General features: G+C 55.7%; 1 protein-coding gene and 1 non-coding gene across 8 annotated transcripts in view; one reads left to right on the top strand and one right to left on the bottom strand.

Annotated features, from left to right (window-relative positions):
- Positions 1-900: 900 nt before the first annotated feature.
- The window catches only part of DGKD (diacylglycerol kinase delta), a 101,765-nt gene continuing 75,707 nt past the window's right edge, over positions 901-26,958 (bottom strand). For 3 of the 7 annotated variants that reach the window (XR_004320155.1, XR_004320158.1, XR_004320157.1), the window contains 19 exons: positions 26,756-26,895; positions 25,753-25,837; positions 24,760-24,854; positions 24,553-24,652; positions 24,198-24,477; positions 22,742-22,891; positions 21,731-21,859; positions 20,395-20,491; positions 18,357-18,467; positions 16,720-16,816; positions 16,509-16,616; positions 15,434-15,547; positions 14,317-14,451; positions 13,874-14,025; positions 12,960-13,071; positions 12,783-12,875; positions 11,794-11,913; positions 3,847-5,240; positions 3,035-3,052 (listed from right to left, as the gene is read on the bottom strand). Coding sequence is in view for 4 of the 7 variants with exons in the window: in XM_032480531.1 (XP_032336422.1) it covers positions 4,512-5,240; positions 11,794-11,913; positions 12,783-12,875; positions 12,960-13,071; positions 13,874-14,025; positions 14,317-14,451; positions 15,434-15,547; positions 16,509-16,616; positions 16,720-16,816; positions 18,357-18,467; positions 20,395-20,491; positions 21,731-21,859; positions 22,742-22,891; positions 24,198-24,477; positions 24,553-24,652; positions 24,760-24,854; positions 25,753-25,837; positions 26,756-26,895 (2,847 nt within the window). In the remaining 3 variants the exon portion in view is untranslated. Of the gene's footprint in view, positions 5,241-11,793; positions 11,914-12,782; positions 12,876-12,959; positions 13,072-13,873; positions 14,026-14,316; positions 14,452-15,433; positions 15,548-16,508; positions 16,617-16,719; positions 16,817-18,356; positions 18,468-20,394; positions 20,492-21,730; positions 21,860-22,741; positions 22,892-24,197; positions 24,478-24,552; positions 24,653-24,759; positions 24,855-25,752; positions 25,838-26,755; positions 26,896-26,958 lie in introns of all 7 variants that reach the window. The other 4 variants (XM_032480533.1, XM_032480534.1, XM_032480532.1 and 1 more) reach the window with 4 other exon arrangements.
- Positions 9,527-9,599, top strand: TRNAA-CGC. The gene has a single exon. It is a non-coding gene; the product is annotated as a tRNA-Ala (tRNA).

Here is a 26,958-nt window from a genome sequence, read left to right as displayed (position 1 = left end):
GGCCAGCGTCTATCATAAAACAGCATAAACGTGTTAGCCATCAGCATCGCCATCAGCCACCACTGGCACAGCCTCTTTCTCTGTGCACCCACTGGCTTAGTCACAGGGGATTCCAGACAATGAGACATGTCTAGACTAACATTAGGTCAGTAGGAGCTAGCGCTTCTGAAGAGGTTCCTTTTATCTTAAAGAGAGACACAGACAAGACATCCCACCTGTTCACCCACACCTTACCTTGGACATGGTCATGTTTAGATGTGATACCTGGATAGTGGCAGCTATCTTGCAACCATGAGGCCTGATCCTGGATGGCCACATGGGAGGAGGGTGCACACAGGACAAAACTGGGGCTCCACTAAGCATGGAAGGAGAGAGGAGAGAGCTTCTGGGAGACAACCAATACATCCACAGCCTGAAGATCTTTTTTGTACACCCTGCCAGCCTGATTTTCAATCCCATGATTCCAGCGCCCATCCCTCACCCCAGGAAACTGGGGATGAGAGTGACTTTGAGCTCGGAGAGGCAGCTTTCTTGGAATAAAGGTACTATAGCTAAACAGAGAGAGGTAGGGGCGCTTCCAGCTTGCAATTTTATATAAAAGACTTAGGAAATGAGAATAGTAGCTAAAATGACCCAGTCCCAAAAGGCTGGGCTGCAGCTCGTGGCACGAGGTCTGAGCACCTCGGCTCTGCCAGCCGCCCCTCCCTGCTGAGGGTTTAATTCAGCAGATCCTACAACCCACACCCTAAGTGAGACAATGGCATTCCATTTTGCTTTTCAGCCACCACCACCAATTCAACCTATTTTTAGAGCAGGGAAAAAACATAATTCTGAATCCAGTTTGGAAAGATTTTGGCTAGTGATATTTTATGTCAAAGCACAAGGAACGATGACAAGAAATCTGACGATGGAAGATCAGAAACAGGCTGTTTTATTTATACGCAGAACAGCTTACTTACACCCCAGCTGTGGGTATGTACATAGCAACGCAGGAGGCCTTGCTTCCCCGGTGGGCGCTGTATAAATTAAGATCATAAATATGAGGGAAGCCCCACCTGAGGGCGCAAAACCTTTCCTCCAAAGCTCTCTGGGGATCCTTCCTAGCCCGCTCTACGCCGACAGGACCACAAGACCCAGGGCCCCTGGAGGGACAGCCGCCCAGCCGCACAGCAGGGGCAGCAGGGGGAGGGGAGCAGCCCCAAGGGCAGCAGTGGGACCAGCGCAGCGCACGGAGGCCACCTGCACCCACGCGGCTTCACACAGCATTTACTCCTCTCCCTCTAACTCACTAAACTCAGAAAATGGTTTTGCGTAGTGTTGCTCTAACCACTGCCATGACTTTTAAACACCAGGCTCGCCCTAAACTAAGCCTTTCCCATGGAAGGGTGCTGAGGACGGGGTGGCCTTGGTGCCCTGGGGGGCCCCGGGAGCACCGGCCACCACTCCCTCACGTGCCCTCCTGTCTGGGCGCATCCTGAGAACCTCAGACCCGAGGGTCCCCCGCCTGAAGCAACAGAGCAGACCCCGTTCTGGAACCTCGGGCCCCGTCTCCCACATCTGCTTGCTCTGCTTTGAAACTGAGTGACTCCTGGTGCCTGGATTCTCTTGCCACCTCCCTCCTCACCATGGCTGTTCTGACGGGCAGGACCCACAGGGCGGGAAAGGTGATACATGACCACCCGGTCTCACCTCCGGGGAACAGCTGAGTGCACATGCAGAGCCCGGGACCCTCCCCACCAACCCCAGCATGGCCACCCACACCTGGGGACGCATGGGCCTGGGGGCAGGGCCTCGGCCGAGCTCGGCACCCGGAGGGACCAACGGTGAGAGCCCCTACCTGGAGGCAGGGGCCTGGCCGGGCCCACTGGTAGGGTAGCCAGCAAAGGGGTGTGCAAAGAGAGTGGCAGGGAGAGGCTGTTCCGCTATGAGCCCCTGAGGGGTCCCCAGAGGCAACTCTGGATGGCGCCCTCCATGCCGCATGCCCAGTCCGCACACCTCACTGATGATCAGCCCTCTCCTTCGGGGTCCCGAGGCCGTCCCCCTACACCCAGTGGCTGTTACAGACGCCCTTTCCAGGCTGGGTGGCAGCCCCTGAGGTGCGCCACCCGTGGAGGGGGAGAAAAGGGCAAAGTTTAAGGTGGTGAGAACTAGGGGTGCCACCTGGGGACCGGCTCCCGGCTCAGCTTTCTCCGTAGCGGGAGGGACACGGGCCTGGCAGCCCAAGACAAGGAGCCACCCACACGGTCAGAGACTCAGGACAGCCCAGACTGCACCCGCCAGCCGCTCTACCAGCCTGTTCTCCCCCAGAAGCCCAGCAGGCCTCCTCTGCACAGAAACAGACTCCACACAGACAGACGCGCCCTCTGCCCACAGGGAGGCAGGTCAGGTGTCCTGAGTCCAGATGGGACCACATCGCAGCCCAGGAGGTGGACCAGGACTAAGGGACTGGGGCAACGGGGACAGAGCCCGTCAGTACAAGAGCATAACCACCTGTTTGCTTGGCTTGAGAAGCAAGTGTTTGTTCCCTTCGCGTCAGACTGAAATGGACAGGCCCGGAGCCACGCCGCCCCACCAGGCCCGGCGAGACCCTGTGAACACACGGGGACACCGGCGGGATGGCGTCGCGGGACTGGAGCGGCACAGAGCTCCAGGGGACAGTGTCGCGTGACACACCACTGACGGGCATGCGGGGAGGAGCCCCGGGACCACTGGCGGCCCAGACAGGCCGCTTCTGCCGAGTGCCCGGCACCCGGAGGCCCGCAGGCCCTGACGCGGTCAGCGAGCTGAGGTGCGGGCAGGCGTCGGCCCAAAGGTAGCTGTGTTGGTGTGGTCCAGACCCGGAGCGGTCGGCCCGGAGCCTGAGGCTTCCTGTCGCAAGCAGAGGGGGTAGCACCATGAGGAGGGCCGCGCCGCCGGGCTCAGTCGCGGGAGGCGCGGGGCACGCAGGCCGAGAGGGCAGAGGCTAGGCCTCGGCGGCAGGAGAGCCGCGGCTCAGCTCCCGGATGCCACACAGGATCCGCTTCATGTGGCCCACCTTGGTCACGCCGAGGTCCTGCAAGGAGAGGACAGCCCTGAGGCCGGGAAGAGCCTGCCCAGGGCCCTCCACCCAGCATCTGAACACGAGCGAGGGTGAAGGTGACGAAAACGGGCACAGCTGAGGACAGCACGGAAAACAGCCACCATGCAGACGTCCGCCACGTCTCCCCCAGGCCCCACAGTCACTGATGTGCTCAAGAGCACAGGGAACAAGACACAGATGGACACAGGCCTGGCAGCGAGTGGAGGCAGGTGGCCCAAGTGCCACTGTTGGGCGCCCACGGCGGCCTCTCATAAAGAGGGACAAAGAGACAAACCAGACAAAGAGCCGGGCTCTGGGAGCCCCAGGGTCACGCTGGCCCCCAGCCCACCCACCCGCCCCCTCTGGGCCCTCCCGTGAGAGGAAGCAGCGTGAAGACAGGCGAGCGTGACCGCTGGGGCAGCCCAACAGCTTCCCGACTCTAATCAACTCTGTCCTCTAGGGAGAGCACCCTGTCCACCGGGTCCCCCTCCACCAGGCAGCGTCATCACAGAGGACTCCAGCTTGACGAGCTAGCGCAGGGCTGCGCCCCATGAAGGACTCAACGTTAGAACAGTTCACTGGCCCATGAAACTAAGGAAAGCAAGGCTCCCCCCATGTCCACTCTGCTTTGGCTGCAGCAGGTGGAGGCCCCACTGCCTGGGCCACCACGTGTCTCGAGTCGTGCACGAAGGCCTGAGGAGAGCGGGAAAGAGAATGCTGATGCCGGGAGGGGGCAGGGGGAGCCGCGGGGAGCCCAGGCGCCTCTCCGGGAGACGCTGCGGAAGTACCTTGAGGTCTCTCCGCTCCAGGTGCAGGAGCTCGGAGCCCCGGATGTCGTGCCGCGTGAAGATGTCCTTATACTCACAGAGACTGAGGTGCTCCAGCCAGGCAGCAACCTCCTCTGTACCCCAGAGGTGAACTGTCAGAGATGGAAAAGCGGGAGTGCAGTGAGTGCCCAGAGCCCAGCGCGAGGCAGGCAGCGGCCGGCGCCCGAGACGCCCCAGCAACCAGCACCCAAGATGCCCCGGCCACAGGCACCCGAGACGCCCCGGCAACCAGCACCCAAGATGCCCCAGCCGCAGGCACCCGAGACGCCCCGGCAACCAGCACCCAAGACGCCCCGGCAGCAGGCACCCAAGATGCCCCAGCCACAGGCACCCGAGATGCCCCAGCAACCAGTACCCAAGATGCCACAGAAGCAGGCACCCACCACCCAGCCATAGGTGTTGCCCAAGCTGTGCAGAAAGAGGAGGGGAGGCACCAGCCCTCGAGGGGCGTGAGTGGCAGCAGGAGCTGGTGTCTGTTCCTGCCAGGTCGGCCATCAGCCTTCCATCCCAGGAGGGACACGGGGATCCGACCACATGGCTGAGGCCAGCTTCCCTCCACCTTCACTTCTGGCCCACAGCAGGAAGGGAGACATGCAGAGATTCCATGAAATCAGAGCCACCGTCATTCAAAGAAACCCAATTTCTGGACAAACATGCAAGGAAAAATCAAAGGGAGCTACCCCTGACGGGCAGCAAACGCCGCCCCCAAATTCAGGCTTGGGGCCGCCGGGCACCTGGGAGCCTGGGACAGCCGTGCTGAGGGCCGATACTTTAGAGGGAGACTTTAAGCCCCAATTTACTGGCCCAAAGGAGAAACATCCTTCAGTGCCGTTTTCTATTGATTTCACCGCCCAGAACCCCAGGCGGCCCAGGTTCCCGGTGCAGAGGCCTCGATCCAGAACCGATTTGTTGGAGATCAGCAGCCCCTCAGAGGAAGCAGGCACAGGGGCCCCCGCGTGTGCCCGGAGTGTGAGCTGTGTCTCTGAGTGTCTTGTCACCTCTGCTGTCCCCTCCCTACCTCGCACCCTATCTAGCACAGGCAGGCAGCTTGGCGGCCTGTCACCCGGATCTGCATGGGGAGCAAGTGAGGGCAGGGCGTGACCCGGGTCAGCACCCCACGCAGGGTGGGAGGGTGGTGGCGCGGTCGGGCCCAGGACAACAGGGCAGAGCACGCGTTCCAAGGTGGGGGGAGCAGAGACGGGGCGTGGCAGCCGCCAGAGCAGCCAGGGGCAGGTACCCGGGGCTCCCAGGCTGCTGCGAGCTTCTCTGTTCTTGTTGTTCTTCTCCTTCTTAAACTTGGTCACCAGGCGGAATTTACCGCTGCGGCTGCGCTTGGAGAGATCCAGCATCGCGTTCTGCGGGGAAAGAGAGAAAGGCTGCGAGTCAGACCCCAACCAGCCAGGCCTGGGCCGCCGCTTGGCCGGAGGGGCGCAGGGGCTGTGAAAGGACGTGCCCTCCCCCGATGTGCTGCTTCTCATGGTCCTCCTTGACTTTTAGTCTTGTATTTATCATTGATTTTTAATGCCTTTTAAAAGCAGTTTCACAGTGTCTGTTTTCACATTGTTTTTTTCACGTTATACCATTTATTTCTCACGTGATTGATAAGCTTAGTAAATATTATGTAAATGTCAGGATCACTGTGAAGATGAGCAAGTAAGTAACCTGGCCAGTCTTCAGGCTTTGTCAGTATTACGAGCATCTTTCTAAACAAAGTATTCTTCCTGCACTTCGCAGCGCTCTTTCCCTGGGACCTGCAGAATCATGGAAGGAGGGGAGTAAGAGGGACAGGGACGCGGCCCCTGCTGGGCGGCCACCGCCCCACAGAGCGGCCCAGGGCACAGGCAGAGATATTAGCTCCCCTTCCCCACCGGTCTATGGACCTTCTTGGCTATGTCCTCACAGACGCTGGGGCAGGGGTCTCCGCCATGGAAGGATTTTGTGCACACACACAACACCTGTGTTGATACACATATTCACAAATAAAGTGTAATATCCTTATTTTTCAAGTATGCCAGTTTCTTCCTGCCCCTGCCGGCCTGGATTCTGCCCCAGGGCCCTGCCTACCCACATCCCCACACAGACTGGCCTGCTTACACTTGGAGCTATATGACGCACTTTCAGATCCAACAGGGTATCTGGTCACGCTGAAAATCACTCCACAGGGATTTTCACTGACATTGCACCCGACCTAGAGCTCGGAACAGTGAGCATCTTCACACGTGGTCTGCGTCCTCCTCAGACCCTTGCATGGTCAACTTCCTGGATTTCTTACCAAAGGCATCTTGGGTTTTCTAAGTGTCCTTCTAGGAAAGAGGCTTCTTACAATGACATCTTCTAATTGATGGCTGTGAATACCAAACAGCTTCTATTCTAACAGCTGCTCCACAAAAGACCTCTAGATCCCGAGTGACCATCACAGCCAAGGCTCTTCTGTCCCGAGACAAGTGCCCCATCACTGCTCAGCGGCCCCTGCAGGAGGGGCGACCGCAGGGTGAGGTCCTCTCCCACACAATCCAAACAGAACCCTATTCCTGACTCTGTAATTTCTTTTTTTTAATGCATATATGAGCATTAAATTTGTTTCTAACTTACAACATGGGTATTTTCTTCCATTCGTAAAACCAGGAGACTAGAATGAGGCCGACTATCAACATGTCCTCTCACCTCATCCCCGTACCTTTTAAAAGCAAGTTCGAGACGCCAAACTACCCCACCCATAAGTACTGCAGAGAGCAGCTCTACAAGACTAGAATACTCTTACTAATCACGGCTCCATGACCACACCTGACACCACTGACGAGCATTCATCAGAGCCAGTGAACTCACCTGCAGCCCATCTCCCCAACTGTTCCAAAGATCCATCCCCACAGCTGGTCTGTCTGAATCAGGACCCCCCATCGGCACCCGTGGCCCAGCCGCTCCTCCTCGCCCTTTACCTGCAGAGAAACCAGCCGTCCGCCCTGTTCACAGCTCACTTTCTGGCCCTGACATCTCTCAAGGGTGTGGCGGCCTTGCTCCCCCTCCCCGTGTGGTCCAGAGCTGCTGATTCCAGCCAGCCTCCTGTTTCCAGGCTTGGGGATGTCACAGGCAGGGCTAGCCTCTTCCACACGATGAACCCGCTCCTTCAACCCCATCAATAACCAGGCTCAGTCCCACCGCATGTTTCCCTGCAGGAGGGAATCCATGGCCTTTTAATCCTGCACCTTCCAGCTGGAATTCTTTTATAAAGAATTTCTTTCATCAACTATCTGATTTAAAGAAATGACTTTTACAGCTCTACTGACCGTATAGTACTGAATTTTGGAACCCAATGTGCTAGTTTTAAAAAATGAAATGTTTGAAAGTTCTGGAGCTCTGTTTCACAATATGAATATATTTAATACTACTAGAACTGGATGCTTAAAAATGACAGATGGTAAATTATATGTATTTTTGAACCACAATTTAACAAAAAAAAGAGCTGGAACAATGCTCATCTTTTTCTAGCTGTGATACTGTTTCTTATGTATGGAAATTACACAGTCCTTGACAGTTTCCCTCAAGTAGGATTTTTTTTTCAAGTTTTTCTGTGGCTCTTCTTTTCAAACCATCTTGAGATTCTAATTTGCGTGATTTAAATTTTTTCTGAAAAATCAACAGTTCCATCAAGAGTTTACGGTTTACTGGCACTTCTCTGTGTGCGCTGACTTGACTGATTCTCGTGTCTGTGTCACAACCCCGCTCACGTCATTCTGTGCGTTTCCCCTCTGACTACATTACATTTGCCGGAGGGTGGCTTATTTTACTTTACAGCTCAAAGATCTATCACTTTTTTTCATTGCGTTCAAGTAAGTGGTTTTCCTGTTTTTATGCCACTAGAAACGTGGCGCCTCGTCCTCCTCCTCCCAGGTTCCCTTTGCCCTTCATACTTCACCTCCTCCTCATCCCCGGCCCGGGTGGGGCAGGGCCAGAGTCCCAGAGCGTGAAAGCACTGAGATGGAAGGCAGCCAGCAGCATCGGCCAGAGAAGCCAGGAGCCCAGGGAGGCCCGGGAGGCCCGGGAGGCCCGGGAGCAAGTGTGGTTTCCCCTCCACTCCCTGGACCTCTGGCTGCGGTTTCTGGCCTCGGGTCCCATCAGGTGAATGTCTACAGTAACACCGCTCCAGCTGCCTCCAGAGGGTTTCAGATTTTGAACTAAATCTCAGGAGCCATCTGTAGTGTCTCCCACCTACCACTGCAAGAACTGATGTCTGCACTGCCTCCCAGCCCACATCTAGGAAGTTGAGACACCAGGGCCACTCTAGACGTGGCTCAGAGGGCTCGTCAGGCAGGCAACACTTCAGGTCAGAAGTCCAGGAAGGACTCTGTGCTTGTTTTCACTGTGGCTGCACGGTTTTAGACTTAAAGCATCGGAGCCACAATCCCTGTGGCCTTTGGTGCTAAGATCTGACAGACCCCAAAAACTGAGTTGCTTGATCACCCTGCAACTGGGCACCAGGCTGCGAGCCTCCCACGGCAGCGGCCCCCACACTGCCCGTGAAGGGAGGAAACTCCTTGCCCTCCCTCCGTCTTCACTGACGAATCCGTGGAGGAAGAAGCGGCCCGCCAAGGGCAGGGCAGGCTCCGGGGAGCACAGGGGCCGCAGTTCACGGCTGGCGCCATTTCTACTTGAGTCAGTATCTGAGGTTCCCTTGTGGCCGAGAGGTGAGCTACTCAGACTACCCCTGGAAAAGAACCAGCTTTAAAAATTTCTAATCCACAGTGGACTGGTCCTTAATGAAATACAGTAAAATAAATTACTAGAAGAATGAAACCCAAAAAAGACATACAAAATACAAACCTCCATTTTTTTATTAAACAAAATTTCTCTATCAAGTGCTTACAAGTTTCTAGACTCTTCCTCTCAATTGCACACCATCAGTAGTGCTGGCCTAGAACAGGACCAGATTTTGAGAACGTCCTATAGGCAACAGGAAAGAAAGCACATTCCCGCTCCACAGAGAACAAAATTCTGTCTATAGAGAAATGAGGTAAACGTGCACACGTTCTGTGTACACGTATTCTTTCAGCTTTGTTCTGATGCTGGGATCAGTTCGGTTTACTTGACTAATCATGGACTGACAACAAGAGCTCACACAACTTTCTATCACTTCAAGAAGTTTTTGCTTTACGTATTTTAGGCATGTAAATTAAGATTAAAATTTTGGGAGTGATCACTGCAAGAACAGATGAAAGAGTATGCATTTCCGAACTAGCAGTGGGGACAAACAGCTGTGTGGGAGGAAGGAGACGCTCATCAAACAAAAAGGAGGAATTAAAAGAAACAAAAAGTGGGACAGATAGAAAGCACGCAATATGGTTAAAAAAAAATTAAATATATCTAAATACTGTAATCATCACAATAAATGTAAATAGACTGGACTCTCTAATTAAAACAGAGTATCACACTGAATTAAAACACAAAATTTAGCAATATGCTATGTATAAGAGTGACATTCCAAATAAAGCTTGAAAATAAAAATACGAAAAACAGTATACCAAACAAGTAGACTTGGAAATAAAAAGAATTACTAAAAGTACTTACATAAAGATAAAACCTAGATGTATCCAGTAACGTAGCTTCAAAATACATAAGGCAAAGATACACAAAACCACAAAGAGGAGGAGAGTATAGCTTGGTGGTAGAGTGTGTGCTTCGCATGCACGAGGTCCTGGGTTCAATCCCCAGTACCTCCATTAAAAAGTAAATTAATAAATCTAATTACCTCCCCCCACCAAAAATAAATAAATAAATAAAAATGAACATAATTCCCCCCAAAAAAAGCTTTAAAAAATTAATTTCAAAAATTTAAAAATTAAAAAAAACCCACAAAGATAAACTGAGACATTTAGATTCATGGTCAGAGAGTTCAACAGTAATTGACAGATCAAGAAGACACCCCCGCCCCCCAAAAAAAGCCCAGCAAGGACTTAATGATGTAAATAATACAACATTTATAAAAACTGACCACGGGGGCGGAGGGTGTTGGATTGTTTGCAGGGGTGTAGCTCAGTGGTAAAGGGTATACTTACCATGCATGAGGTCCTGGGTTCAGTCCCCAGTACCTCCATTAAAAAATAAACAAACAAACAAACAAACACTGACCACCTATCGGGCCATAAAGTAAGCTTCCGCAAATATCAAAGGGCTGGTAACATAGAAACCATCTCCTTTGAACACAGTGAAATTAAGTTAAATCTATAACGAAAAGATAATTAGAAAGTATCTCATATGTTGGAAAATCAGAAATATACCTTTAACTCCTTTATAAGCACCTGGTTTTACCATTACTATCATCATCGTAAGTTTATCTCAGAGTAATGCAGTACAGGGTATAATAATGTGGTTATGCTCTGCCAATATAAAGAGATCCTTTTTATCACTTACTGCCCTCGGTACGCAATTCTATCTGAATATTGTTACCTTGGATCTTTTATTGTCTTCTTTGAAATTGCTTTATTTTTAACCTTTCTGGATCATAATTCTTTACTGCGGGTATGGGAGAGAAAACGGCTCTTGTGATTAGCATGCAGCCACACTTCTTGTTTAACACAATCTGAGGACAATCTGCTTTTAAGAGGGAAGCTCTGTCATTTTCTCTTATTTTTATGCTGTTCCTTGTTTTCTTTTACCGTACAGATTATATTTTTTGTTTTTTGTAGTGATTTAGAAAGACATAAACCTTTTCAATTTTACTAGAAACTACCCTTAAGGTTTTAAAACATAACTGACTCTGTATTTGTCTAATTATCAAGTCAAGACTTGTTTTTAACCTTCTTCCACCGTAAGAGGAGGAATTTAACGTGCTCTCACTCCTCCGTGCACGTCCTCTTCCCACACTCCCCACCCCACGCCCACACTCCACGGGCTTGGATGACTTGATCTGGAATCACCGGGCTAGGTTACTGCTACATCTGTTGAATATTTTTTATTATTATTTTAGTAATTTTCTTTTAAATAAAATTTTTATCATATTTATAAAGAACTATTCAGCCAATTTTGATACGTTTGGCCTATCCTTCTAAACCAAAATGTCCCCGTTCTTACGTTGCTGAGTTTGCTACCTGGCTGGAAGGCCTGAGTCCGTTTTCCATGCAGGGTGAGAATGTGTCAGCAAACACCTGTATGTTCTAGAAGAGCACTCTGGACTGCCCCCCCATCCCCCCGCCCCCACCAATTGCTGCCTGCAGGTTGGGGCAGTCAGAGCCTAGCAGTCCTGTAACTCGTGCAACTGTGTTACCCTACGGTGAGCTCCCGTCCCTGCGCACCTCTGATCTGTCCCTGGCAGGAAGGCCATCGAGGGTTTGCCCTGGGCCAAGTGCTGCCCGGGAACACCGACCATCCTACAAGCCCCTCTCCTGGGCCCTCCTGCCGCCTCTCCTACTGCAGGAGGCACTACTCCCAGGGCACATGCCCAGGGTCCCCGTCTGTCGTCCCAGCTACAGGAGCTGCACATGCTGGAGTCTCTAAATCCATGTAATAGGGAAGTGTGCAGGGAGCGGAACACACCAACTCTGCCCCTGTCAACAACAACCTCCCAAGAAGCTGCCATTTATCTGACCAAAGTGCATCCACGCGGTGGGCAAACAGTGGGGCAGGGCTCAGGCTTCCTTCTACCTGCTTCCTGGACAGCCACGCAGCTCTGCTTCTGAGGGCAACTTGTGCCCCAGCCATCAAGGGTCCTTCTCAATATCAATCCCCCAGTCCTTCCTACCTGCCGAAGTCCATCTTCGTGCCTTGAAGGCATTTTAACAGAGAAGCATGGGAAGCCAGATTCCAGGCTGCAAGAGTGACACCACCCTAATCCCAGAGCTTCACAGAGCAGAGCTGGACTGAAGGGAGAGCCCTGCACCCAGGGGCCCTCAGGCTGGAGGCCCGTGATCCACATACCTCCTCATCACCAGGCTCCATGGGCTGGCACAGCCATGGGGTGTCCGCCAGCTTCCTGAGCTGCTGGTCCATCTCGGCGAGGGCAGCTGCAAGCCGCTCCTTCTGAGGGGGATCCAACTGCTGCTCAAGGCAGGGAGGAGAGACGCAGCCGGTTATTAGCAGGGAGGCACTGGGGCCACAGCAGCCCCACAAGGACATGAGGTCCACCCCAGGGGCTGGGCTGCTCTCTGAGAGTTCTTACAAAACTCCAAGGAAACCAAGTCAGAGCACTGGTTAAGGGCCAAACTCAGAACCTCCCCTTGTAAGTAGTGTCGAGTGAGAGAATTAAACTCTTCTCTCATAAATAATGGGACAAACCAAGCTTGTCTGAAAATCACAGCAGCGGGGCTGACATGTCCCCTGCTTTGGCTGTCCCGGGACCCTCCCTCTGGAAGGGGGCCCGGCGCACCAGCACCAGCACGCCGGCAGCGTGTGTGGCAGCAGAGGTAATTTGGATGAGTAGAGAGTGGGCTCTTGGGGCGGCCCACGTGTGATCTCGGAGAGCGACTCCACCCCCTTGGCCTTCCACGCCCTCATTTCTTAAATAAGAGGGTTAGCCAGGCCCTCTCTCCGGTCTCCCATTCCAGCTTCTGCGACTCAGGGAAAGCCCAGGCGTGTGTCTCTCGAGGGCTGACTCATCAGCCAGGTTTGAAGGGCTGAGTGAGGAAGGGCGGCAACTCCGCGTGCTGGGAAGAGGGCTGGCCAGCCTGGCCACAGTGGTGGCCGCACACCTGAGGGTCTCAGGCGGCTCTTCCCACGACACAGGTGGTCCTGTCCACGAGTCCGACACCCTGGAGATGACGTGCTGAGATGCAGCCAGAGGGCTTGAGCACCTCCACAGGGTCAGCTCAGATGGCCTCTCGCCCCTCCAACACGGCATCCAGAACTCTCAAGGCCGACACTCCAGGGCTAAAACGCACGGCAAGCCGCCCCCCCCCCCCCCAGCTTACCAGGGCCAGCTTCCCTGCCAGCAGCAGCTCCGTCTCGCTGCGCAGAGCTCGGACGTTATTCACCATCTCCAGGACGAAGCTGCAACTCAGCCCCTGAGAGGAACCAGAACAGACACCATGGAGATGGCCCAGGGGCTACAGGAGTGCAGGCGAGCGAGGCAGGAAAAGCGCAGGCACCTCTGTGGTTCTGGGCTTGCCGTACACTCGGTCCATGGCCTTGGAGCTGGCGTTGACAGCGTGGGCGAGCTCCTGCTCCACGTCTCGGTGGGACTGCGCAATCTCCCGGATGCTAGAGAGGGACACGCCAGACCTGGATGACCCTGCCGGCCACCTCCTGACTGATGGCAGAGCGGGTCTTACATGGGAAATCTGACGTCAAAATCTCAAGTTTTTCTAGAAACTCAACCGGGGAGAAAAATGCCCAAGATGAGACTTACACCTTTTAAAACAGTAAGCTGGTAAGAAGCAGTGGGTAGAGGAGGAGGAAGGCAGAAAGCAGCTAGAGAGGGCCAGCCAAGGAGGGGCCTCAGGGAGGGAGAGGCGAGGCAGGGAGAGGAAGTGCAGCCCCAAGACAGAACCAGACAGCACAGAAGGGGTCACCAGATGTGGCAACCGTGCAGGCGCGGGTCACCAGGCTGAAGCGACCATGCTGGAGGGGGCACACGGCAGTGGACACAGTGAGCAGGAGGGGCGAGAGGACAGTGGGCAGGGCTGTGACCAGGCTGGAAGGTCCACAGCGGCCCTGGGAGGCTGGGTAAGAGAAGGAAACGCCTCTGGCTGTTGTCTTTTTTTTAAATTAAATAACTGTAAGGTTTGCTTTTTAATAACAAACCTGCTCTCTGGGGTAGAGAAAAGGAGGCAGTAAGGGGAAATTAGGACAGATTTTACAGTCTACGCACTGGCCCTGAGGATGCCTGTGGGTGTTAAACTTCCAGCTACACAGACTCCGAGTAGGCTCAGAAAGACAATTAGTGAAAATCACAAAGCCCAGGATGGCGCGTAAGGTCTGGGAGGAGGGCGTCCCAGTGACGTCAGGGGGCCCCAGCGCTCCCACGGGAGGGGCCAACCGTGGAAGGAAGGTGAGCACCCACCTGTGGATGAGGGCTCCCGCCGCCTGCCCAAACTGGTCCATCTGGGTGGCCTCCTCCTCGGACAGGATCTCCGGGTGCAGAGAGAAAGACGGAGGGCGAGGCAGTTCACACTTCTGTTTGTCTTCCCAGGACTTCAGGGTGTTCTCAAAGGCCTACGGCACAGAAGCCAGCATTACACTTTCTCCCAAATGTACACCTAACAAGAAACACTGCTGGGACACCAGCAGGACACCCGCTAGAAAGGGAGACTGAATCTTTTTTACCCTGGGGGAGGAATGGTCCTAGAAATTACAGCCCTACTCACTTAATCTTTGCATCTAAAACATAAATAAATTTCTAGAACAAAACGTTAAAAACTCCAGGCCTTTCTTAGAAGGCGTGCAGCTGCGCCCGCCAGTGGGACCAGCACCCTTCCCCCCGGGTCCGCAGGCAGCCTGTCTTACCCGATCCCTGGTGAGCGTCTGTGCCCGGTTCTTGTGGATAATCCGGATGTACCCTGGGGGCTGGATCCAGGCCTCTCCATCCACCTGCACAGGTACGCCCTCATCCCCCAGGATGGAAATCTTCACTGTGCGACACTGAGCAAACATCACAGCCATTACTCGTGCAGCGAGCAGAACCCAGGGGCCTTACCGTGCCGTCTCAGCACCGTGGGCACCTCCCTGCCCCACACAGCCCGCACTGGCCTCTGGGGTGACACCACACCCATGGCCTCTGCGATCAGAGCATCCCTGTCTGGGGTGCAGCTCATGGAGCCTGGGGGTCTCGGCCCCGACTGTCCCCTCAGCCAGCACTGCGTCTGTGATCGCAGTGAGGGAAACTTGGTGCTCAGACACCGTCACCCAAGGCAGAGCCCATGGGCACCTGGGCGCATGTCAACACTCCCAGGAAAGAGCAAGCACCCAGCAAGTACACCTCTTTTTGACACAAAATATGACAAAGAGTTAAAACTGTGAAATTCAAGCACCCACGGTAGGGACAGGAAAGACTGGACAACCAAAGCCTGGGGCTCAGGTCAACGGACTGGACCTGCTCCCTCCACCTCTGTGCAGAAGAACACTGTCCGCCCCAACCTCACAGACGGACAGACCCTTGCCAACCCACCACCAGAAGTACGTGATGGGGAACCAACCCAGTCTCCCCCTCAGCTGGACGTCAGAGCAGCCAGGTGAGGCCACCCATGCTTGGCCTCCGCTCCCAGACTCCAGGCTGCTGCTTCTGAGAGCTGCAGACACAGGGGCCAAGGTCAGTCGGGCCTGTCTCATCTCATTCCACCGCAGCGGGAGGGGACAGAACACAGCTGGTGCCCACAGAGAGCATCACAGAGGGAGCTTGGGGGTACAAGCAGCCCCAGTTTTGAAAGTATTTAACTGTCAAACCCATCAGGAGGCAGCCAGGGCGATCCTGAAAAGGCGCCTACTCTCCTGGGCTCTGTGCACCAGCAGCACATTTATATCGAGACCACGGTTCTGGGCCAGGTCTGCCTCTCCAAACGTGTGTGAGCCAGAGTGCTTCCCAGTACCACCCACCACCCCCCGCTTCCAGGACCATGGCCAGTACCTGGGCGATTCGGTGATGCTGCAGCCTAATGACGCGAGAGACAGCCATCTGCATGCTGCCAAACACCGCGACCACCTCCAGGATCTTGTCATCGAACGACGGCGCTGCAAAGGTCTGCAAGGGTCGATGTCAGAGCTGACCTCTGCTCCCAGCTCCCCTGAACCCGCCCCATGTGCGTCCTCACTCTCAAGGCTGCTGTGTTGGTAAAAGCCAGACAGGCCCCCTACAAGGAGCAGCTACGGGGTCAACACGTTGCTGAGGGGTCTCTGGCTCAGATCCTGAAAGCAGATGCCTGGGATCGAATCCCAGACCTGCCGCTTACTAGCCAGGTGACCTCGGGCAAGTTACTTTCCCTCCTCCTCGGGTTCGTCATCTGTAAAACGGGACTAACATTGGTCTGTTCTGCAGGAGGTTCCCGCGTGGGCTGAGTTAACATGTGCACAGTGCTCAGAAGAACAACCAGCACGTGTCAAGCACACAGTTAGTGTTAACCTTTATCAGTAGCTATTACACACAAAGGAGCCGGGCCTCTGGCTAAGACTAGCAATGCCTTCCACGTCCTCAGCACAGATTCCAAACTCCTTCCCTGGCTCGTGCAGCCCCATGTGAGTCCTAACCTCCATGCGCTCTGCCCCGGGCACACACCATCAGAGGACCCCTCCCGGCACCAGACCATGCCTGACCACCAGATCTTCACATACGCTGTTCCTCCTACCCCCTGCTCCCACTGTCCCCCGAAAACCACCATAGCTGGCCAACCCCAAGTCACCCTCCAGGTTTGGGTGTAGATGACCCTCCTCCTGGAAGCCTTCCCAGATAGCCCCCAAATCAGGGCTATGCCACACCTGCGACCACACCTGCCCTGCTCGGCCTCCCCTCTTCTGAGGTGGGGTCCTGTCTGTCTTTTTCCCACTGCGCCCCCACTGCCAGCACAAGGGCATGTTCATCCCTCCCTCTGCTTCACCAGCAGAGCCCCACCGGGGCCCAAAGTAGCCGACACTCCTGAAGCAACTGCCTCCCTGGTGACCTCCTGCCCCGCCCCATGAGCTCAGGGCCGCCCGCACCCCGTACGCACATCGTCTTCCTTGGTGCCCCCCCAGAAGTTGGTGCCCCCGGCGTAGCTGGGAATGTTGAGCACAGCAATCCCCTGGAGACTGGGCAGCGGGATGGGCCGTCCATCACACTGAGCAGGAGAGACGCGGGGCAAGGAGAGAAGGGGGATGCAGCGTCAGCCAGGGCTTCCTCCCAGCGATCTGCCCAGGGCAGGAGGTGGACCTCGCGCTCACCTCCAGCAGGACCTTCTGCTCCAGGTTCTTATAGGTTCTGTGCAGCAGCTCCCTGGTGCCGAGGACTCCATACCACATCATGTTCTTGGTTCGACTCCTAAGCATGGAAAGCAAAGGACTGACGCGGGTCTCAGTTACCCACAGCCGCTGCTGCCAAGGGTAGGAATGTGTAGGCACCTCCTCCCAGATCCGTCACACTCGGCCATCACTTCCAGCCGTGACACCACAGGACAAGGAAGGATGGGTCCCTGTCACGTGTCCAAGTGGGATGTACTAGAGACACGTTTACTGACAGGAAATTCTGCCAAAAAGTAACAGTTCCAAGAAAGTAATCATACTCTCAAAAAGTTGAAAATTTAAGACATTACAGAACTTCACGAAAAAGTATGAATCATGATTTTTCCAGCTAAAAAATTATGCTTATGTAGAAAACTTGGAAAGTGCAGACAAGCACAAGGGAGAAAATAACCTTCATACCCCACGTCTGGAAGCACTGACAACAGGCGCCCCAGGGTGGCTCCTCAGTCCTCCCGAGGACTTGGGTGTACAGCTGGAACAGTCACCACTCACGGGGCCCGGCACCCTGAGCAGGTGCGAGCACATCACTCATGAGTCAACCCCTCTGACAAGGGGCTGCCTGTTCCCACGCCTGAGCCCCACAGAGTGCGCAGCACGGGCCCTTGGTAAACGCCTCTTTGCCCACGTTCCCAATCACTTCTTCAGGACAGATGTGTAGAGGTGGAATTTTCTAAGCAGACCTTCTCAAAGATACAAACTCAGGGAAGGTGATACCAGGGCCCCAAGGTTCTAAAAACACCACACATGGTCTTGCCCCTCACTGGTTTGTTCTGCCGGATTATATGCATTTTAATGCCTTTTCAGTTACGAGTGGACTAACAGGGGTATTTTCAAATGATTCAGGCCCCATCACGTGCTGTGTAGCAGGGCTGCCCCTGCGACCTCTGAGCCTTTCCCGTCACTCAAGAGTCCCAGAGCTCTAAGGTTTTTGAATTCTTATGCCTGATTTTGTTTTCCTAGAAAGGTCTGACCACACAGAACTTGGGAGGACCACCAGGCTACAACCTGGGCGTGAGTGTGACCCCCCCACCAGGAGACAAGGGCACCTGGCAGGGGCAGGTCTGCAGGCTCCCCCGCAAGGGGCCCCGACCCCTACGTCAACGGCTGTCCTCTGCCCCAACTCCGCACCAGCCCGTCCCTGTCTCCAGGCCCCCTGGAACGTCACAGATGCACCGCCTCGCCCTCCAGGCGCTCACTGCGGGGCAGGGAGGGAGACATTGGCTCTCCACTTCCCCTTCCGTTCCTCCCAGAGGAGAGGAACATCTAGCTCAGCCCAAGAGGAAAGCCTTCCCCTTTCTCTGCGTCCTCTCCCCAGGCGGCAGGTGTGAGTACAGGGCAACTTAGGATGAGGACCTGAACGCCCCAGGGAAGCCCCTCAGGGGCTCTTCCTGCTCCAGAGCCAAGCAGGGCCAGCCCCGACCCTGCCTGCGACGCGGCTGCCTGGCGGGCGTGGCCACAGACACACAGGCGTGAGTCCCCTCCTGGCTGCGCACACCCTCTACACGCTGACCCAGGGGCGACCTCGCGCCGAGGGGAGAGGCAGGGAAGCCGCCTCCCACCTGCACTTCTCCGGGTGCTCATCACGCTTGTTGTTGAAGTCCAGGGAGATCTTCGCATCCAGGCCGATGCCGAAATAGTTGTTCATGACGCACTTCTCGGTGTAATACTCTCTGCAAAGCGGGGTTTCGGGCCAGTCAGAACCACCCCGCACAGGAAGTCTCCTTCACAGACCCCCACCCTCTGCGTGTTTCTTCCTGAGAGCAAAGCGTAGCTTTCTGGGGGTAACGGTCTCACATACCATATAATTTCCACATTTAAAATGTACAATTCAATGATTTTTAACAAATTCACAGAGTCATGTAACCATCACTACAATTTTAGAACATCCCATCACCCCAAAATGAAAGCTTACACCCTTTGGCCATCAGCCCCAACCCCTCCCCAGCCCCAGAGACCACTAATCTGCTTTCCATTTATGGACTGCCAATTCTGGACGTTTCCTACAAATGCAATCACACAACATGCTGCCCTTTGCATCCAGCTCTGGCCACCGAGCATGTGTTCAGAGCTCATCCGTGTTCAGTACCACGTCCCTGCTAATGGCCGAACAGCATTCCTTCCATCGCAGGGAGCACCACATTTGTTCATCCGTGTCTCGGCGGACAGACATTGGGTTGTTCCACTGCTGGGCCCTGATTTGTGAACACGTGTACACACGCTTCAGTGTGCACGTGCTTCTGTTTCTCTCAGTGGACCCCAGGAGTGGAACTGCTGGGCCACGTGGCCACTCTGGGCTTTGAGGACACGCCAGGCTGTGTTTAAAGCGGCTGCACCACATCACGTTCCCAGCAGCAATGTTAACCTGATGACATCCGGGGCAGACATTCACACATGCTTAATCCCAGATCACAAAACGTCCCTAGACCCAAAGTCTCCAAATTTGAAAACGTCCATCCCAGCCCCACGTCCCGGGCCTACTGCTGGTGAGACTTCACTCCAGCGCCTCACTCCCATGGGTGACCCCTGGCACACCTCATGGGGGAGGGAAGAGACAAGTCTGTGTCTCCCCAGGGGAAGGAGAGGCCCCTCCCTGAAGGAGGAGACCAACAGCCTTCGCTGCTGGGCGTGCAGCTTCTGTGATCTCAGATGACAGACACAGACGTCTGGTTCAAGGCCCCTGGGGGCGCTGCTCATGGGAGGTACAGCTCTGGCCTCGTGAGGAAAACAACATGAGGAAGGGCCGGGATCAGAGCCCCCTGAGGCCCTGGGAGAGCAGACAGGAGGGTGGTGGTGTTAGGCGGGGGACGAGGACGCTGAGGCACGCGGCAGGCCGGCACCGGAGCAGGGATGTGAACAGAGGCCACTCTCGGCTAACTGGTACCACTGGGCACGCTTTCAGCTCTGCTTTCCAAAACCCAGAGTCTCTAAACCACACTCTCCCCACCACGCCAAACACACAGGGTTGGCAACTTGAAAGCAAGTGCCATCAGCCACCAGCTGCCCAGAACTTGCTATCAGTCAGCAGAAAGGAAAATCTTTTCCTGGGCTTTCAAAGTACCAGCTGTCCCCGCAACGACCTCCGCTCACACAAGAGCAAGCTGTGTGGCGGCGCTCACCGCCGTGGACGCTGGGCAGAGGGCAGAGCGGCATCGGAACCTTCTTCCCGGAGCCTGAACCCAGGACAGCGTCTCCCTGGGGGCCACGAGGAGGAGCTTCCCGCCAGGGGTCCACGACCGTGACACTAACGGGGGAGCAGCAGACCCACAGGAAGAAGGCAGGGTGCGGGGCCAGCAAGGACACTGGAGAGGACACCACCACCTGTTCCCAGCAGGGTTTCCGGACCTGCGAAACCTCAGGATGTCGGGCACATTCGGGAGCCAGGGACGCGCCAGGCTACGTCCCAACACAGGACGTTCCCAACCACGGCCTGCAGCTGAGGCCTCACAATTTCTAGGTTTTCCTTATCGGTTAACACCACCAGCTGGGAAAAGCTCACCTAACCCACTGCTCACAGATCTCTCTAATGAATTCTGAACCAGTTCTCTATACTCCAGCATTTGGTTAACAGCGTGCCCGCTTGGTTTAGCCCATACTCACAGGTTCTCTGGTTCAGAGTTAAAGGGGTCAGCGTTAATCAGTAAGCGACTGATGACTGAACCTCCGGGCAAGGAACCAGACATCCCGGCCCGAACACCTGTGAGGGAGGAAACAGGGAGACGGCACTGGCTGGGGGCTACTGAATCACAAGAAACGGGGTCCCTGAGGCTGACAGACACGTTCTTCAGAAGATTATTATAAAAAGATGTTTCTAAAATAACGTATAAAGTGTCCAAATTTTGACAATTAATAGTCTCAGGTCAAAAATCACTATCATAAATCCATATTCACAGAACAAAAATAAACACTGGGTGGTATGAGATACATTAGAAAACAGCTTATCAAGATAGTTCTTGTTAAACTTAACGATCTCCACCCAAATGACCTTGCACTACAACGAACTTAGGTGCAACCGTATGGCTTTATAAGGCTGATTTATGAGAAAAGCTGACCATCAAGGAACATCCCAGGTGACCAGCACCCTCAGAAGAGCTGCGCCTTTTATAAACATTTAAATTATAAATATTTAGGCTGAGATGGAACCCTGCTTTTGAACATTCTGACAATTCATTCCTTCCAATAACATCTCTGTTGCTGATTAACCAAATACGACTCAGCCTCTTCTCCCATGAACTTCTGGAATTTTCTTTCTATTCAGCTGAGGTTCACCTAGAAATTGCCAAATCACTGATGGAAGCAGACAGTGTGGCACATGCTCTACTGGCCCAGGAGGCCTCAGGAGGCTCCCTGAAGCTGGTTAAGGGGGGTCTTATCAGCAATCTCAACCCCTGGTACCATTCCTTCCTGGTGAAGACACGAAGCCCCATCCCAGCTCCCCCGACTTCATCCTGCCCAAAAGGCAGGCAGGCGAGGGGCTGGGCCCCGCTCTCCTGGTGGCCGGCTGTGCTCCCCTTGCAATCACGCTGGAAGTAACGGGGTGACCTCAGGCTCCCCACCACCACCCGCCCACCCCTCTTTTCACTCGGCCAACACCTATTCATCCGTCAGCACTCAGCTTGAGTACCACCTCCTTACTGACGTCTTCCTGGGACCCTCCTAAGGCAGAAGTTCGGGTGCCATCTGCCCTCTGTCATAAATAAGGGCATTTTTCATTCTGCGATGGAGCTTCGTAATTGTGCCCATCTTTCCTGTGGGCCTAGAAACTCTTAGAGGACAGGGACCTCGTCTCATTCACCCCTCAGACCCAGTGCCAGGCAGAGCGAGGGGCCCAGGGCCTTGCGGGTCGGCAGGTTAGCACCCCGCCTACGCCCCTCCCCCAGACACGCAGGCTGCAGTGCGGTGCTGGTGACCCTGGCCCACTGGGGGGGACACTCACTCGGGAAAAGGATCTTGGTGTTCAGTGCTGGCAGGCCGTCCCGGTTTCCTGACTGTGGAGGAAGAGAGGCTGAACCGCCCAGGGACAAGCTTCCTTTGCTTATCAGCTTTTCACACGGGGACTTGGACACTATAAAAACAGAACAGAAAATAAACCATCACTGAACACTAGGAGCATTCATCAGAGCAGTGACCAGGCGGAGGGGCCGAGGGAAGGAGCAGTGGTTACAAGCACTGGTTGCCTGAGGCAGAGTGTGAGTTAAGGAACGAGGCCCAGAGAGAGGGGAAGAGTAAGAGGGGACAGAGAGGTGGGTCAGTTCAGATGCCCCTCAGAGAGACACAGGCCATGAAGGGGGCTGAGGCTGCACTGACAAGACCGGGGAAGGGGGCAAGGGGCCAGCCCCTAGCCAGGCAGGGCTGCGGGGGTCCGTGCAGGCAGATGAGCTCTGCACAGGAATGAGCGTGGAGGGAACAGGCAGATTCCTCCCAGCAGCTTGTGAAGGCTACGAGTGGGGGCGCTGCATGGAGTCAGCGGAGACAGGGTGCCTCTTCACAGCAGAAGCCTGAGCTGGAGGGCTGTTCCAGAAGGGTAAGGGTCCCCAGGTGGCTGGCCCATAGGGCTAGCGGGCACCTGGCCACCTGAAGCAAACTGCACGCAGCGCTTGGCTGGCTGCAGGCGGGAGGCCCTGAGCCCTGGGTTAGGACCCTGGGGGCACAGGGAGGTCCCGCTGGCCCTGCGCCCAGCTGGGCCTGGGCGCACAGGGAGGTCCTAAGAGAGTGCAGGCTCAGCAGTAAGGCCCTTCCCTGTCGAGGGTCCCGCCTGCGGGGCCTTCACCCGACAAGCTGTACACATCAGACACGCGTGGGAACAAGTCGTGTGTTTCTGACCTTTTCCACCGCCAGCTGGCCACGGCAACTGTAAGGAGGCACCCTAAAGCTCCCCAGGACAAGCTTCTGACCATCACAGAACCAAAGGCCCACGCAATGCCACAGGCCACCAGGGCCGCTGTACCTTTGCGGAGGCTCCTGCCCTTGGCAGCGCCGTAGCTCTCGCCCCGGCCCACTCTGTCGTCCGACTTCAGGTCCTTCTTCTCCTCCGACTCAGAGAGACCTAACGCGTACCCCTCCTGCTCCTGGGTCTGGGCGTTCTGCTCATCGACAGCTGCACAAGGAAAAGGCATTTGTGCCTGAGCGCGAGGATACGAACCCACAGATGCTGGCGGCTGATGGGGCTCCTGGCGCACACGGACTCCCTCCTCCTCTCACCGATTTCCCTGCAGACCTCGTCTCCGCCGGGGGCTTAGACCCGAAGCTTCCCCCTCAGCCCGGCACACTGCAGCACAAGAGGCACCTGGGCTTTTGTGCCAACAGGCTGGGGAGGAGGAAGATATGGGGGGGAAGGGGTGACAGGGTAGGAGCCCGAGCAGCCCGGAGGGGAGCGCGATGAGGGCCCCGCCTGCCGTCAGCAGGAGTAGGGCCCCATGCACACAGCAGTGTGCAGTGGAGGTCACGACCTTATTGTTCTCCCTGTGAGATGCAGGTCGATCCGCTCAGAGAGAACCAGGTCAAGAGAGAGCGGGAAAGGTGTGAGGTGGGTTTTAACAGGTGATGAGAGAGCAGACAGACCGAGGCCAAGAAAAATCTTGAGGAGGGACCTCAGGGTCCGGGTGGGGCTGGAGGCAATGAAGGTCACAGGTCAATGTCAGGTGCATGTTTTTCAGTGTTCTCAAAGTTTAGGGAATGGAGTCTAGAAAAAGGGAGTGATCAACCGGGCAAGTCTCGAATCCTGTGCAAGACTGCTGATCGGGGACAGCCAGCGGTGGCACCCTGGACGTGGGGCTGACCTGTCCAGGTCCCAGGCCCCCTCCACCACTGCAGCCAGCACCTGCCCCAGACACCACGGTGCAGAGGCTCCTCCCACTTCTCTGACCACCACCCCAGCTCACCTGGCCTCTGATCCTGTCCTAGCCTTTCTTTCCATCAACTGACCTCGTCCACCATCTCTGGCCCGGGCCCACCTCCCTTCTGGGGACAGGGCCTTCCTTTCCAGGTGTCCTCAGAGCTCCTCGGTTCTCAGCACCAGGGTTCTCCTCAGGCCCCCACCCCGGGGGCAGCCCCACCTCTAACTGGACAAGGCCGAGCTGCACACCCCATGCCTGCCAGGCTGCTCCTGGGCAGAGCCATTGCAGGGTAGAACTCCTCTCCAGGGAGTAGGTCCCCCAACACGCTCGCTGCCTGTGACCACACGAGGCACCTTTCCACCAGCTGGGGGCGCCCTCTCGGATCTGCTGGCCACTCGGACACTAGTGTGGGGAGTAGGCTCTGGGGAAGGAGGTGCTATCCCCCGACAGGCAGCCCAGAGTCGCCTGCGTGGCTCTTAATAGGCATGCTGTCTCACCACGTTCAGGAAAACGGGGATGGGCCGGTACTCGCCTGAAGAAAGCCCCTCTTATCAGGAGACCAGCTACCTTTCTCTGTGTGTTCGATGATCTGACGAATCGCCTTCTTCAGGCTGTTGGCTCTCAGCATGAGCTGCTCCCGGGGACGGAAGATCTGCGGCCGGGCCGGGCACACTGACCCCACGGGGCGGTCCCCAGTGGAGCTGGAGCCGCAGCCGCTGCCGGCCCCATCCCCGTCTTCCACCTCCTCAGCAATGGTGGGGGGTGGCGTGGGCAGAGAGGACGAGGCCTGGGACTCATCATCCAGGGTCTTGAGGAGTGAATCCAGTTTCTCTTTCAGGACAGAGCACTGGGTGGGGATAAAGGAAGGAGTGGAGGGGGTGCCGCTCCGTCCCGACACCCCAACCCAGGGGCCGGGACGGACCTTCTTGGCCATGACCTCCGACTCCTCGGAGCTCTCGGTGGTCTTCTCATAGGCTTTTCCCACCCGAGCCACGAAGTCCTTCACCGTCTCGCAGAGCACCCTGTGGGAGGAAACGCGGAAAGAGGCTTCTAGAGAGACAGTTCCGGCTGGGAACCGGGCGTCCGGGGCGGCTGACCCCTGGCTCCCCCGAGGCCACTGGGCACTCACTTGGCCGATGAGATCACCACCGAGTGCTGGTCGGAGGTCAGGATCTTAGAAAGATGGGCCGCGACCGAGTCTTCATAGAAGAGAATCTGCTGCACCTGCAGTCAACCCCCCACAGGGCGGGAAGACCATCAGTCCCCAGATGGGAAACCTGGTGACCTCCTCCCCTGCTTCTCCTGCCGGCCCGGCCCAGCCCACTTCACACTAATCTGAAGGGTTTCAGAAGCCTCATGGGGCTGTGGACAAATGATCTTAACAAAAAAGAACACATTGCTAAAACCGCGTCAGCAGGTCGTGCTGCTTTAGTCTGAGGTCACATCACCAGCCTGTGCGGGGCCAGAACCCCGAGTCCCACTCCTCCTCGGCAGCACGGGCGAGAGCAGGGCTCGCTAACCCAGGCTTCACCCACAGTGGACAATACGTTTCTCTGCCTGCCTGGGAACCTGGCCCATCCCCTGCTCAGCCTACTGCTGCCAGTGGAAGTGGGGCTCTCACCTGCGTGACCAGCCCTCTCTGTAGGCTGTGGCAACCTTGATTATTGACCAACAGTAAATATTTAGGCTTTGCACAAATATCCTTCCTCTCTCGAAATGTACAAACTACTCTCTGCTCGCAGGCCAGGTCAAAGCAGGCCTGGGCAGATGTGGCCTGGCGGCCATGGTTTACTGGGCCGCAGCCCTAGTCCACTGTCCCTGGCCCATCAGGGAGACAGGCCCCGGCAGAGCCTTCTCTCCTGCTCAGCCAGCAGCCAGCTTGCCAGCAGGTGTGAACCCAGCACTGCACCAGTCTGGACAAAGTCTGGGCCCCAAGAGAACCCCTAAATCACAAAATACCCCATAAGATGAAAACAAAGCTAAACACTGAACCAGCACAGACTAACTTCAAGGGTGGCGTGGATGTGGAGGAGGGACCAGAGCGCGAGATGAGGCTGGGAGGTGGGGGGATGGGTGGGGGGTGCAGAACAATGTGAGCACACAGTGGGGCCACTGGAAATACCTCGGAACCCTCACTCAAGTCTTCTGTGACAGTGGAAGAGGAGGCCGGCCGGGGCAGCTTGGTCTCGTAGGCCATGACGCTCCACCTGCACACACAAAGGGAGCTCTCAGCAGGTCGGCTCCAGCCCCCCAGGCAGGCCCTGCATTTCCCCCATGGCCTGGGGACCTGATCTTACCACAATTCTAACTTTATCTGTAAGCCCTTTACCTTGTCTCCCATGTCCCTAACCTGGCTCCTCACTTAGCTGAGAACAAATGTCACAACCAGCTGGACCCTGCAGGGCCCCTTAAGGAGGTGAAAGGTACCCCATTACGCTGTGTCGGGGAAAAAGCAGGGTTCCCCCTCTTCAGAGCTAAAATCACTCAGCCCGCAGCCAGCTCTCCCGGGGCTGTGGGCACTTCACAGCCTCCAAAGGCCTATAGGGCTCCTTCAACAGAAGAAATGGCAGAGGCAGCGGGAAGAGGTTCCAAATCACACCTGCTAATCACAGCTGCAGGATCCTCACAGAGACAACGAGGCATTTTCAGCAATACCGCGTTCCCGCAGGCTGTGGTCAGTGGGGTTTCGGACACGAGCTCAAACTAAAAGCAGCTCACTTGAGGAGGATGCCAAAGGATTTTTAAAGACACAGGGGATAATTAGCCAAAACTTAGATTCTTCTGGAAACACGGGACTTCTCAACCGTGTCCGATAAGGAGGCCTCTGCTGACAGATATGAAATGAGGCTGCAATGCCAGAGGAGACTGGGCCACCTCCTCTAATGGCCCAGAGGATCGGGCCTGGCCTGGTGAGAAGCCCTCTGCACTCTGGAGCGTGGTTCCTAACCTGCTCTGTTTGTTAGCTCTTTCATGATTTGATTACAAGATAAAGACCACCAGAAAAAAGACATTCTGCTCAGGTCAAATTTTTGCAAGTAACCACAGAGGGCCTATGGTTTCCAGGGACCCGGGGTTAAGAACACCTGCTCAAGGGGGCTCGAGCAGCAGGAGAGCATTCCACTCACCTGTCCAGCATCTTGGTGCTAGCTCTCTCCAGCTTCTCCAAGATCTGCGGGAGCTGGGTGTCATCATCACAGGCCGAGCCCCAGCCCAGCACGCGAGCCAGGTCATTCCCGGTGCCAAGGGGCAGCACTCCCAGCTGACACTGGCAGACAGGGAGGAGGACACAGCATCAAACACCCTCCCTTTACTGCCTGTGTGTGAGGTC

The sequence above is a fragment of the Camelus ferus genome, chromosome 5 (genome assembly GCF_009834535.1).
Source record: "Camelus ferus isolate YT-003-E chromosome 5, BCGSAC_Cfer_1.0, whole genome shotgun sequence".
Classification (NCBI taxonomy): Eukaryota; Metazoa; Chordata; class Mammalia; order Artiodactyla; family Camelidae; genus Camelus; species Camelus ferus.
This window is presented reverse-complemented; position numbering and strand designations above follow the sequence as displayed.